Below are 15,139 nucleotides of genomic sequence, written 5' to 3' on the forward strand. Positions count from 1 at the left end.
TTTAATTCCCACCACCACCACCCCCCAAAAAAAAGGAGAGAGAGAAAAACAGGAGATGGTTATATATAACTCTCTGAACATATTAAAAACCATCGAAATATGGACTTTTAAAGAGAAATGTTAGGCTATTGGACCCATATTTAAATAAAGAAATAAAGCTGTTATCAAAATAATAGAAATGATTGTTATGGGAGATGAAGTTGCTTATGATGAATAAACCAACATTAAAAGCAAAAATACTGATGGAAAGATCATAGTTTTTTGTGTTAGAAAAGAGAGCTTTGATTCTGGCTTTGATAATAGATGAAAGTGATTAGATTGTGGACATATAATGGAAGGAGAAAGCAACACATGTAGGGAATAAAAGAACCAGATAAGCCTAATATATTACCACAGTTTTTCTGGTAGGAACCAGCAGCAGCAGATTCTAGTGAAAAGGACCAGTGAGGGCCCCTGGGGGAAGACAGTTTTACTGAGCTATGGTCATTTTTAGGTTCTGTAGGTTACCAAATGACAACCTTTAACTGGCAGCTTAAGTGCCAATTAAAAATATTTTTTTTCTAGTAGAATGAAGAAAAGAAAAATTAAGACATCACCTGAGGAATCCTTCACACTTAGGTATTAGCTGAAACATACGTGTGCATAGTGCACTTCCCAGATAGATCTCAAAGAAGAGCAGAAGAAGCTCCATCACCTAGTCTCTGGCTGCTACCCAACCACCCTGCCATTCCTGCATTCCTGTTCTACGAGCAGCTGTCTGTGGCATGTGGGTGGCATAGTTTGAAGTGGAGCAGGTGTCTGTCATTTCCTTTCTCAAGGTCACAGGTGACTGTGCCAGTGCACTAGAAAAACCACAGCTTCTGGGCCCCTTTCTTCCCACCAAACCCCAAGGTCCCCTTCTCACATCCACATCATGCTCTGCTACTTATGTGACTTTAATCTACTCCACATCTATTAAACTCAAGTGCCTCTTTTCCCAGGAAATTAACTAAGATTCTATCCACTAACCTCAAGTCATTTTCTGTTTGTTTTAGTGAACGAATGGGATATTTCCCAAGAAATAGTTTAGAAATTAGTTCCCTTAGATAAATACCCTGGTAGATTATTAAGGAGGATAGATCAGTATTGGGCCATCTCATGTAAAGGTCTTCAGGACTTCTGCTGACATTCTGTTTAGCCTTTTCAGTGGAGTTCAGCTATTTGCAGCCTTCATTACCACACCTCCTGCCTAACTGCATTAAAAGTTACAGTGATATTACACAGATCAGATGAGATAATATACAGTGTGTAGCAAAATTTAAAAAAAATATAAGCTATTTCATAAGTGTTAACTGCAGTTAATATGACATGAATTGCTTTTCATTTCCATAAAACCTGCCTGTGCCATTGAGTGACATTATAGCAGAGGTTCCGAGACTCATTTGGCTTACTGCCCCTTTCAGGAAAAAAAAAAATTACTCAGATATAGTGACAAATTTGCCTTCCTTTATGTATCTACATTTTGTTTCAGCACCTTCTGGAGGTGGTATCACCTAATAATTCAGAAACCTATGCATTAATTTAATAGTTTATTCATGTAAATTGGTTCTACTTTTAAGGAGTTCATATATATCATAATGCAATATTCTCAGTGAACCTTAAAGGTCTTCTTCCTTGGGTTCCCCACTGGCAAATGGTGATAATGTTTTATAGAATGATGACATTTAAATGAAACTACAAAAAAAAAAAAACTTTGCACGGTGCCTGGGGATGTTTGTTCAGTAGAATTCTAGGCAGCCTCCACAGTGCCGCCCCTCTCTCTTTCATACTGCACTCCACATACTCTCCAACTCTGTGTGCTGACTAAATTGCATGGCTGCCTGGACACCATATCTTGTTGTTCAGCATCATTTTATCAAGCCCTGGTGGGCAGATCAGGTCATGCATTGAAAGAACTGTTTTTTGTTTTTGAGACAGAGGTCTTGCTATGTTGGCTGAAGTTGGTCTCAAAGTACTGATTTTACTGCCATAGCCTCCCAAATAGCTGAGACAGAAAATCAAGGAATTAAAATCATTCAATTTTAAGCTCTTGACGGGGCACTTTCTTAGTTAAGCCAGTGATACACACAGGATATAAGTGCTGAGTACAGTGTTGAACACACAGTAATCTCCTAGCCATTAGTAATTAGGGTTTTACCATAAGTGCAAAGTTGTCCTTTTACCCCTGTTGAATTCTGTCAATTTATTTTAGACTTATTATCCAGCCTTAAAAAATTCTTTTGAATTCTTAAAATCATAATGTACCAGTAAGCACATAAGAAATAAAATACTGAATTATCTGAAAACACAAAATTTTTTTGAATCTTGATTTTTTAACTACTATAAAGGCCCTCTCCCAAATTGTAAAATTAACAAATTTTATAATGCTACTTATGAATCATCTTTATCCAAAATGTTAAGAAAATATTACTACTAAAAGTCAAGAGCGCAATTATGTCTTTACCTTTGGGCAATTTAAGTTTTAGACATTTTATTTGGGGAGTATTATTTAATTGTAATTTACTTTTTATTGTGTTTAACCAAAGCTTTTACTGCATAGCCTTTAAAACAATATTCAGCCGGGGGTGGGGGTGCGCGCTTGTAATCCCTGTTCGAAGCCAGCCTCCCTGGCTTAAGAGACCCTGTTTCCAAATAAAAATATAAAATAGGTCTGGGAGTGTAGCCCGGAGGTAGAAGGGTTTTCAGGAACCCCAGTACCGCCCCCTCCACAACCAATATTCAGTGACTCCTTAAATTTTTCCTTTCTTAAAAAGTAAAATGAGACTGGTGTGGTAGTACATGCCTATAATCTTAGTACTTGGGAGGCTGAGACAGGAGGAACATAGGTTTGAGGTCAGCCTCAGCAACTTAGAGAGATCTTGTTACCAAGTAAAAAATAAAATAGGGTTGGTGGTATAGCCTGGAGGTAGAAGCCTCCTGGGTTCCACTTCCAGTACCACTAAATAAATAAATATAAAAAGCAAAATAAAATTTGAGCACGTTAAGGAAGCATTGAAAGAGTCTACAACAAGCACCAAACAAGTTGATTGTGTCATAAAACAAAGGACACATTCATTTGAAAAAAATTAATATTTATCATTATGGAAATATATATAGTTTTCCATTCTGGGAGAAACTTAACCAAAAAATTATCAAACTAGCTCCTTGTTTTTCCTACCTAGATTGACACCGGTATCTGCCACTACTACTGCTCCACAGAGTGTCTCGTCGTATTTGAGGTTAGGAAGTTACATCATCTTGTTAAGCTCTCGTCTTGCTATCAAGTTCTAACCGAGAGTAGCACAGCGGTCACCGACACAGACCCACCTCGATGTGACCACATCACTGGGTCACAGATTAGCTAGATGCATAAAGATTAAGTGAGATGAATCCCCAGAGGAAATACGGTTTATTCTGTTTTTATTAAAATGTCATTAAGTATTGTTACCCTAGCCCTAGCTGGTGGTATCTTATGGCACTGTGGGCAGCTTCTCGGGGAGGAGGGCTTTTTGGACTTTGAGGATATTATACCAAACCTGGAAATAAATTTGTCTTCAGAAATAGAGCTGGATACTTGATAAAGAGACTTTGCCACAACTGCCCTACTCGACTCCTCTGTCAAAGGCTAACGCTTGGTTTGCTTCTTTCTCCTGTCCCTCTCATGTTACTGGGTCTTTCTTCCCTTCAATCTGGAAAATGTTGAGTGTGAATGGGATACTATTACATAATTATCAAAATTTTATTATTATTTTTTAAAAACATGAAAAAAGAAACATTTCTCATTCTATGTAGACTTGTCACATTGCAGCCCTTATGGCACAATGCTTTCTTCCTGATATAAATCAGCAACGTAGACACAAGGCTAAAGGAACTGCTCTCCTGTTTTCCATTCTTTTACTGCAATAGGCTTCCTGAATTGCTTCGGATTCGCCAAGCCTCTTGGGGTGATCACCTGGCTTCTGTTGAGGCCCCTTTCCCACTCTGCTGAACCTTTCTGGCTACTTAAGGACAGCACAGGAACTTTCCATTTCCACGCTCCTGCGCCTTTCACTTCCAAGATGCTCTACTATTCCTGTCTTATATCTCTTTTCTCATGTGTCATTTGATGCTCTTCTTCCAACTTTTAAATAGAGATTATAAAAAGAAATACAGTTCAGACTATCAGTTCTAGTTTCCAAATCTTTCCCATAAGCATACCTCTCCTCTGTTCCATGGTTCTTATTCAGACCTGTATTACCTCAATGGAATTTCAGTAGCTTCACAGCTCACTTTCTTCTTTCCACCCAACTGCTTTCACTTCATGGGTTGCTTTTATCTTAATCTTTTAAAATTTTACCCCCTTTTCTTGTTCCTGATTTTAGGGGAAATGTTTCAGCTTTCCTCTGTTTGGTATGACGCTGGGTTTGAGTTGTCAGATACATCCTTTATTATATTAAGTTCCTTCTAGCTCTAGTTACTTCAGGGTTTTTATCCTGAGGAGACAGTGAATTATGTGGAAGTCTTTTCTACATCTATTGAGAAGATCATGGGGTTTTTGTCCTTGGCTCTATTTATCCCACGTACTACATTAATTGATTTGCATAAGTTGAACTGTCCTTGTGTTTCTGGGATGAAACAATTTGATCATGGTGTATGATAATTTCAATGTGTTTTTGGATTTGATTTCCTAAGGATGTTCACATGCAACATTCCTGTGAATATAGTACTTACATTTTTTTGTGTGTGTGGTATTGGCGATTGAAGTCAGGGCCAGTCTACCTCCAAGCTACATCCTAATTTGATTTTTATTTTGAAACAGGGTTTTGTGAGGTTGATGAGAAACTCATTACTTGTGGAGGCTATCTCTTAACCTGCAATCCTCTTGTCTCAGCCTTCCAAGTACTGGGATTACAAGTATGTACCACCACACCTAGGTAGTACTTAAAATTTTGGCCAGAGCAATTAGGCAAGATAAATAAACAAAGGGATACAAATAGGAAAGTAAGAAGTAACTTTATTCCTCTTTGCAGATGACATGATCTTATACTAGTTACTAAAAGTTCTACCAGGAGACTTTTTATAGCTAAAATACAAATTCAAATAAGAATTAGCAGGATAAAAAATTAATATACAAAAGTCAACAGTTTTTTAAATAATGAATCCTGAGAAAGAAGTGATGAAAACAATTCCATTCACAATAAGATTAAAAAATGTAAAATACCTACAAATAAACCTAACCAAGAAGGTATAAAACCTTTACAGTAAAACTATAGAACACCAAAGAAAAAAATGAAGAAGATACTAGGTAAGGTAGAAAGACCTCCAATATTCATATATAGACATAATTATTATTATCATAAGGATCTGTGAATTTGATGCAATCCCCATCAAAATACTAATGATATTTTTCACAGAACTAGAAAAAAATCCTAAATTTCATATGGAAGAACAAAAGACCCCAAATACTCAAAACAATACTGATCAATATGTATAATGCTAGAAGTATCACAATACCTGATTTTAAATCATACTACAGAACCACGGTAACAAAAATAATAAGGTAGTGGCATAAAAACAGTTATATAGAGCAATGGAACAGAATTGAAGACACAGACAAACCTACACAGCTGATTCTTGAAAAGATGCCAAAAAGATACTGGAGAAAAGGCAGGTTTTTAATTTTAATTTTTTTTAACAAATGTTGTTAGGAAAACTGGATATCCATATGTAGAAGAATGAAACCAGGTCCCTATTTCTTACCCCATACAAAAGTCAATTCAAAGTTGACCAAAAACCTAAGTATACCAGAAACTGAAAGAAAAAGGAAAAAAAGAAGAAAAAGAGAAATACTTCAATATATAGGGGGCAGACAAAGACTTTCTGAATAATCTGTATAGCTCATGAAATAAGAGGAAAAATCAATAAGTAGGATGGCATCAAATCAAAAAGCTTTTGCACAGCAAAGGAAACAGCAGAGTGAAGAGACAAATGACAGGGTGGGAGAGAAATTTTGCCAGGCACTCCCCAACAGAGAATTAGTATCCAGAATACATAAACTCAAGAAACACTGGCTGGGTATGGTGACACATGCCAGTAATCAGAGTACTTGGGAGGCTAGACAGGAAGATCACAGGCTTGAGGCTGGTAACTTAGCAAGACCTTGTTTCAAAATAAAAAAATAAATAAAAAGGGTTGGGGGTGTAACTCAAAAGTAGGCTATGCCTGGGTTCAATACCAGTACCACACACACGAAGAAAACACCTTCAACCCCCTCAACCCTAAATAATCTATTCACTGGGGAAAAAAAAATTAAACAGACTTCTCAAAAGAAGTACGAATGGCAAAAAATTACATAAAATGCTCAACATCTTCAGCAACCAGGGAAACAAATCAAAACTACACTGAGATTCCATTACCACTCCAGTTACGATGGTAATCATCATGAATAGAAGTAACAATAAATGTCAGTAAGAATGTGAGAAAAAAGGAGCATTTATACATGATTAGAAATATCAATTTATATAGCCACTATGAAAATCAGTATAGAGGTTCCTCAAAAAGCTAAAATGCATCACATGATCCAGCTATATCACTACTTGGTATAAAAAAAACACAGCGCAATTCACAATAGCAAGTTATGAAATCAGCCAAGGAGTTTGTCAACAGATAAGTGGATAAAGAAAATGTGACACACACACACATGCACACACTCACATGCACACTAGTTTTCAGGAATAAGTACAAAATCCTGTAATTTGAAGAAAAATGGATTGGACTAGAGACCATAATTTTGAGCAAAAGAAGTCAGAATCAGATACAAAAGTATATTTTCTCCCATATGTGGAAGCTACAAGGTAAAACAAAACAAAACAAAACAAAAACTAAAATGGAGGCCATAGAAGTAGAAGGGAGACCATTAGGTCAGATAGAGGGTAACAGGGAGAGGCAGGAGGAAAGATGGAAGAGGTAATGAGGAGTAAAAATTGGTCAAATTATGTTTTTATGTGCATACAAATATGGCAAAATGAAACCTACCACTTTATACAAATGACATCCACCAATAAAAACAGTGAGATAGATCCAAATATTCTGATTTCAAAAAATGCTCCCATGAGCAATGCCATGCAGTTTTTATTATTATAGCTCTATAGTATGATCTGAACACAGGAATTTTGAAGCCTACTGTGTGGTACTTATTGCTGAAAATTGCTTTGCTATTCTGGGTCTTTTGTTTTTCCATATGAAACTTAGAACTTTTCTATCTCTGAGAAGAATGACATTGATATTTTTATTAGAATTGCAGTGACCACTTTTGGTGGAATGGCCATTTTGATAATATTTATTCTGTCTATCTAAGAGCATGGGAGCTATTTTCATCTTCTAAGATCTTTAGTGCTTTATAATTTTCACTGTAGAGGCCCTTGACTTTCTTGGCTAGATTTATTCCAAGGTATTTTATTGTTTTTGAGGTTATTGTGAATTAATTGTTTTCTAGATATCTTATTCGGTGGATTCATGGTTGGCATATAGAAAAGCTACTAATTTTTTTAGATTGATTCTGTATCATGTTACTTTGCTGAATTTGTTGTTCATATCTAGAAGTCTTCTGGTTTTGGGGGGGTAGAGGGTCTTCTAAGTATAGGATCACATCGTATAAAAATAGGGATTTCAGTTCTTTCCTATTTGTATTCCTTTGATTTCCTTTTCTTGCTTTATTGTTCTGGCTAAAGTCTCGACTACTATATTAAAAAGGAATGGTGATCATAGGCATTCTTGGCTTGTTCCTGATTTTAAAGGGAATGATTGCAGTTTTTCTCCATTAAATATGATGCTGGCTTTGGGTTTATTGTAAACTGCCTTTATGATATTGAGGTAAGTTCCTTCTATGCCGATTTCCTGCAGTTTTTTTTTTTAATATAAATAGATGTTGGATCTTGTCAAATGCTTTTTCAGCATCTACTGAGATTATCATGTGATTCTTGCCCCTAGTTTTATTTATGTAGTGAATTACATGTCTTGATTTGAGTGTGTTCAATCAGCCTTGTATTACTGGGATGAAACCAACTTGGTCATGGTATACAATTTTCTTGATGTGGTTTTGAATGAATATTGCTAGTGTTTTGCTTAGAATTTTTGCATATATGTTTATCAAGGATATTGGTTTGCAATTCTTTTCTTGAGGGATCTTTATTTGGCTTAGGTATTAAGATGATACTAGCCAACAATAAATGCTGGTGAGGATGTGGGGAAACAGGAACTCTTCTACATTGTTAGTGAGATTGCAAATTAAGTGCAGCCACTGTGAAGATCATATAGAAATTTCTCAGAAAACTGGGAATGGATTAACCATATGATTCAGCTATAGCATTCCTGAGTGTCTTTCCAAAGGGACTGAAACTAGAATACTATTGTAATACATGCATTTTCATGTTTATAGTAGGACAATTCATAACAGCCAAATTACAGAACCAACCTAGGTATCTATATACAGATGAATGGATCACAAAATTGTGGGATATATACACAATGGAATTCTACTCAGCAATAAGAAAAAACAAAATTATGTTGTTTACAGGTCGAATGAGATTAGCCAGTCACAAAAAGTGAATGGTCATATGTTTTCTCTCATATGAAGAAGCTAGGGAGTAACTGGGATATAATTTGGGGATAAAGAGGGTAAAGGGAGAATCAATAAAGGAAATACTCCCACTGACATTTTGTACATATGTGAGAATATCAATGCCAATCTCAGTATTTTATATGGGGAAGGGGAATTGAGAGGGAGCTGGGGGAAAAACCACCAAGTGCTGTGTGCATGTACATTATGATGTGAGACTATGAAACACCAGTGAAAATACAAAGAATGAAACTAAAAATGCTCCCTTGATCATCTTACTCCTACTCAAATGCTTTATTGTTGCTTTAATTTATATTCTTAATTATTAACCTGATACCCAATCATCTTTATAAATCATACCCAAATTACCTTTTCTAATTTTCCATTATCTCATCTACTCTGTTCAAACTGTTTACCTACCCATCTATAAACAGTGTGCTTTCCTTCTTCTCCGATTTTTGGTAACACTATTATTCTGGTCTAGAACATCTTATGACTTTTAAAATCCTATCCTTAACTTTTAAGATCCAGTTTAGTAACTCTCAGATCTAAGCAGCCTTCCCAAATCACTCCCATGTTGGGAATTCCTAGAGCACTCAGGCCTATTCCATATCCCTGTGCTAACTTGTGTGCAGGCTGCCTTGGTGGTAAGAAATTACTTTCACTGTTACTCTGAAATTTGGTTATCTACCTGATAGATTACAATTTAACTGTTTACAGGTCACTTTTCTAATAAAACCAAGAGTGTGTACATAGTATACCAGTTTGCTGATAATTTAGAATATGATTTGTTTGTATACAGTCATGCCACTGTAACCATATAGTCTTCCAATAATATGAATATTTCAGAAGTTTTATTTTTTCTTTTGGTACGTGGGATTAAACCTAGGGCCACTCTAACTCTGAGCTACAGTCCCAGTCCTTTTTATTTTTTGTTTTGAAATAGGGTCTTGCTAGGTTGCTGAGTCTCTCTGCATTGTGTAGGCTTTCCTCAAACCTGTGATCCTCTTGTCTCAGCCTCTTACACACTGGGATTATAGGCATGTTCCACCATGCCCAGCAGAACTTTATGTTTTTCAGCTACAAATATTTAACAAAGTAAAAAAATAGAGAAAAAAATCTAATAAAAACACCAGTGCTACTGAAGTACAATAATGAGGAAAAATCAAAGTAAGTTTCATAATTTACTGTATATGGGAAAAATGTGCAGATATTTGAGAAAATATACAGATATTTGAGAAAAATGTATTATGGACAACTACAAGCGGTCTTAAAAGGGAACCTATTTTGTATTTATATTTGAATTTCAATAAAATTGCTTTGAATTGCTACTTTATTGATAAGTGAAAACAGGTTCTTTTATGACTTAAGTTATAAAAGTTTAGAATTTATGAGTTTCCTCCCCACCCTGCAATTACATACAGGAAAAGATTGGCCAGAGGTTCTATTTTATGAGTTTTACAGGGGCACATTCACCCCAGTTTACATATTATGAATTCCTGGAAAAATGCTAGATTGGAGAAAAATAAAGTATATCCTTTGAATCAAGAGATTTCACTTGAATTCATACATTTATCCATGAATAAGCTGTCCAAAATATTACATTAAAATATGAATCAGCCATACTTTATATCACTATATGTATAAAGTCTATTACACAAAATATAAGCATGCAGTAATCTTGTGAACCTAAAGAACTGGCTAAGCAATGTAACATCCTAACAATAACAACTCAAAACGTTGCAGAGTAAGTACAGATATTATACAGTCACAAAGAGACTTGGAATAAATTTAATTTCTATAATTCAGATCAGTACCTTTATGAATATATTTAGTGTTGAGGGCAGCCAACAAGAACATCTCAGAAATATTTCCAGAGTAACAAAATAATTCTGAAACATTTGAAGCTTGCTACTAATAAATTATATGATTAAACTTTCTTTATCAGCCCTTACAGAACTTATTAGTATACCTGCAGAATAAATGAAGAGTATGTAAAACCAGTCTCGGTTTACACTAAATGATGTGTGTGTAACTTGTATCACTTTGAATCTCATTATGATGTGTCATTACAATGCACCAATAAAAACATCAAAAACCTGGTCTTATAACTAAGAATAATAATGAATCAATATTATATTTCAAATAAGGCTAGAGTATTTTAAATCCTAATGATTAAAGGAATACCTAGAAAAATAGCAAATCTTCCATATTTGGTATAATCCTGATGAAAGCTTGCATTTTGAGCTTATTGTGAAAGATATGGAGACTTTTGAAAAATGCAAGCTGTAATTTTATAAAATGCCCCAAATTTCTTTTAACAAAAAATAACTCTCAATAACAGGGCTGTAGTGTCACTGAAAAAAATTAAAAACAAAGTGGTAATATTAATTCTGTATTACAGGTTCGATATTTAGAAACTTTACAAAACTTAAAGTGATTAATTAGAATAGGCCATACCAGTTTTTATTGGAAGAGATAAAAAACTACTCAAATCACTAAAATGATTTATGTATTCAACATGTTTACTAAGTTTTAATGTTTTTTACATGCATGCTATTTATGCCCAAAATAAGCAATGCAAAAGGCAAGTATGTTTTAACTATGTTCTTGGGGGAACACTCCCTTAGCTAGTTGTGCTTTCTCTTTGATTTGCAAAGAAGTCTCTCATTTTAAGTAAACACAGAACCCAGGCCTGTGATACTTAAATATTAACTAACTTTTACACCTGCCTTTTAGGGTTCGGACAATGACCTTTGATTAATCTGAGTCTGATAATATCCTTAACTTAACCATAGGCTATGAGCAGGTGCAGGGACTAGTTCTTAAAGTGGTATGATCTCATTCTTTTCATGTTATCTAATACTGTAATTGTCTCATGTCCTATTTGATTTTCCTATAATTGTACAGAGTCTGAATGAATATTATTCAAGAAAAACGTCAGTGAGAAGAAAGTTAAGCATTTCACCATCAAATCTGAATTAGGCCTTTTGGTATGAAGTAAATAAAATCTAGAATCTATGAGCAGACCAATCAGGTTATCTGTACAAAAAAATAATGATGAGGCTGATTTCCAGTACAACACTGCCAAAAGGCTTAGACACTAGGTTTCCACAATGTTTTTAGGTAAACAGGTAACAATGAAATAATAATAAACACGTCTTAAGCAAAGACAACCGAGAAATATTTTAAGTACATGCATTCAGATAATTTACCTTATATTTTATATTTTTTGAAAAAACATGAAAAATGTATTGTTAGATATGAACAAAATTAATAGCTCAGCATGTATAAAAGAAGTGATTATAGCTAGTTAAAAAAGAGAGATTTGATTTATTTTGATGGAGGGGGTGATACCATGTGGAGATACTCTTTTTAACTTTTTGTTAATGGTACCTCAAAAACAGTACTAATTATGTCACAATGAAAATAAATTCAAACAAAAAATATTCAAGGTTCATGAAATACAAGAAAAACAAAAAGGTAAATAAAGTTAAAAGGAAGTGAGAAGGAACACCGAACAAAGGGACAGGTGGCTTTGTTCTCAGGCTAATCTATATTTACTTATGGGTCACTGCATTATATTAGAGTGCTATAGGATAAACTATCCCCTATAACCACATATTTACTGAAAAATCCGTTCAGAATTCTAACTTAAACTATCAAGAAACACGTCATTCCTCAGAACAGATGTCTGAGAAATTCTCTACTACCCATTTCCCTCACTAGCACCGCCACACTCTCCTAGAAGTGATCCCTTCTCCAGAGCACTTGGAGCAAGCAGGAAGAGGGAGTGATAATGGGAAGAGCTGTGAACTGGGGGTTAAGACAGGGTCAGGAAGGCACTGAGGACCCAGCCTCAGCCATTTGGAATCCTCAGCTACTCCCTCCATTTTTATTTTTTCTCAGGCTTAAGGAGTAACCTGATTCATGGTATCTCTCCTTTTCAGACTTTGATAGCATAAAGTTTGAGTTTACAAATACCTATTTCATTAAATTTTCAGACTCCTTCCTATTCGGCCTAAACAGTTCCCCCTAACCCCTTTAAGAAAAGGATTAAGGATGGAAATTAGGAAAAACTATATTTCTGTGAAAATCAGATTTTACCTATTGCATGAACTCAAGGGCACTGGTAACGAACAGACTTGGGGTTCCTTTTAGAGGTTGAGGAGAAAGAGCCAGGGCTGTTAGCAAGCCGGGGGACTATGGAAGAAAGAGTACTGTAGAACATCCTTATTTTGTCGTAGAGACAGCTACTAATACTGCCTCAGAAAAACATAAAAAAGAAGTTGGGCTCAATTCAAAATCTTAGGATTTGGGAAGTGTGTACAAACAACAAATACTTTAAAAGACATTAGGGCTGGAGGTGTAGCTCAGTGATAGATGCTTGTCTAGCATGCATGAGGCCCTGGGTTTGATCCCTAGCAATGCAAAAAAAAAAAAAAAAAAGTAAAACAATTTACTGTGTAGAGTAGAAATGGCACTGATATATTAGGAGAAAGCATTTGATAGTGCAACTAGAAAAGCATGATCAAGAAGAAAACCAAAACCTAAACTATTATGTTTTACATTTAGTTTCTAATTCATGGAGTCATTGTGATATCACTAAATATATATCTCTACTATAAGCACGAATACCACTGTTCCCCATGAGTTCATGCTAATTAGGTTCTATTACTTCATCATTTTATTAGCGTGGGAATCCACAATCAGCCTGGAGAGGATAACATGAAAACTGCCTGGCTGTACGTCCTGAGTTTTTGAAAGTCCAAACAAAACAGAAATGGAAACACAGGTGTATAGGAAAACTTATAGAAAAAATAAAATTTGAAAATAAATAAAATAAATAAAATAATCTAGTGACTGAGTCTATTACCCAAATACATTAAAATAATTTAGTTGTTAATCTTTCATTTTTAATAGTAAAAAATAAAACTTACATAATGTTATGCTAATTATTTTAACATACTGAAGGAAAACAGAAACATATTCTATATACAGGTAACTTTTTATGACTGTGCTTATGACTAATTCCTCATAAACTAGCATTTTTTGGAGCATCATATATTATCAAATACGTTAAATCAATCAATCCTGTGGATTAACTACAAATAGAAAATGAAGTCAGTTTTCTAGTGAGGCAATTATTAATCATCAATAAAATTCAAATAGTTTACTATTATTTTTATTTTTTTATTTTTTAAGAAAAGGTATATTAAATATTTCTCACAATAAAATGCTAAATTGTACAAACAAAGTGAAAAACTTATTGTATGAAAAACTTATTGTATAGAAACATGGAGGAAAAGTTAAGATTATACTCAAGTTTGCATCATTTTACAAACTTTTTCAACAAGAAATTAGCAACTGTTGTATATTTCATACAAATATATTCATAAACTACAAGGAAAATCTAATTGTCTTCCTCCTACAATACTTATTTTAATTTTATCACATTATATATATATATGTATATTCTTATGGCACTGGGGATTGAATCCAGAGGCATTTTACCTCCAGCCCTATTTTTTATTTTTATTTTGAAATACAGTCTCAGTAGGTGAATGAGAGTTAGGACTATTTGCTGAGGCTGTTCTCAAACCTACAATCATTCTATCTCAGCCTCCCAAATACTGGGGTTACAAGTGTGCATCACCACATGTAGCTTATTTTTATTTTAGTAAATGAATTCTTTAAGTGTATTTTTTATGGTAGTAGTAATAGAAGAGGAATAAAATATAAGATTTCAATTCTATAATAATAAAGTAACCTATATGAAAAAAGAAACGTGTTCTTTCACTATTATAAACATTAACTCTAAATAACTCTAAATTTTTCATGTTTTTTTTTAAAAAGCATAAATTGATTTGCAAAGAGTTCCATTACTTTGTCAAAACCATAAGTTTGTAAAAGTAAAAATTAATGTAAACAAGCTGGGCATGGTGGCACACGCTTGTAATCCCAGCATTTGGGAGACTGAGACAGGAGGGTGGCGGTTTGTGGACAGCCTCAGTTTCTAAGTGAGGTCCTTTGCAACTCAGTGAGAGTTGCAAATAATACAGAATAAAAAAATTAATGTAAACAACCTATAAAAAGATAGTATCTTTTTCCAATCTCTTGACAAAATTAGAAAGTTCTCTTCATATCTAGAAAAGATGAGGTTAATTTTCTTGTAAGGATGTAACTTTTGGCAAAGGGCTAAGTGTAAGAGTTTTCTACAGAGACATTTTGTATCACTGTAACAAGTATTATTCTTATAGCTTATCAGTTTTAACAATGCAGAAAGAGACTGCCTTACCGTTGGAGCTGAATCTACCTGATGGTTACAAGGCCTTTTTTCTATGCTGATAATCCCTGTGGAAAGAAAGAATTGTATTTGGTTATTATGCCTATGCCTTCAATTTTGAAAACATCTATGACAGTAAGCCATGCTTCATACAGCTCACAAGATAAAAGCCTCAATCAGCTGGCAGGATCCTTTCACATTTTATCACGAATTCTTTGGTTAAAGATGGTGAGTTTATC

The 15,139-nt window shown here is 34.5% G+C and overlaps 1 protein-coding gene across 1 annotated transcript in view; it reads right to left on the minus strand.

The window, feature by feature from the left end:
* The window catches only part of AHI1 (Abelson helper integration site 1), a gene marked incomplete at both ends in the record, with an annotated part of 198,861 nt that overhangs the window by 65,856 nt on the left and 117,866 nt on the right, over positions 1-15,139 (minus strand). Inside the window, one exon of the mRNA XM_080700129.1 lies at positions 14,913-14,968. Within this exon, the coding sequence (XP_080556255.1) occupies positions 14,913-14,968 (56 nt within the window). The remainder of the gene's footprint in view (positions 1-14,912; positions 14,969-15,139) is intronic.

Source organism: Muscardinus avellanarius (assembly GCF_963383645.1).
Source record: "Muscardinus avellanarius genome assembly, chromosome: 8".
Classification (NCBI taxonomy): Eukaryota; Metazoa; Chordata; class Mammalia; order Rodentia; family Gliridae; genus Muscardinus; species Muscardinus avellanarius.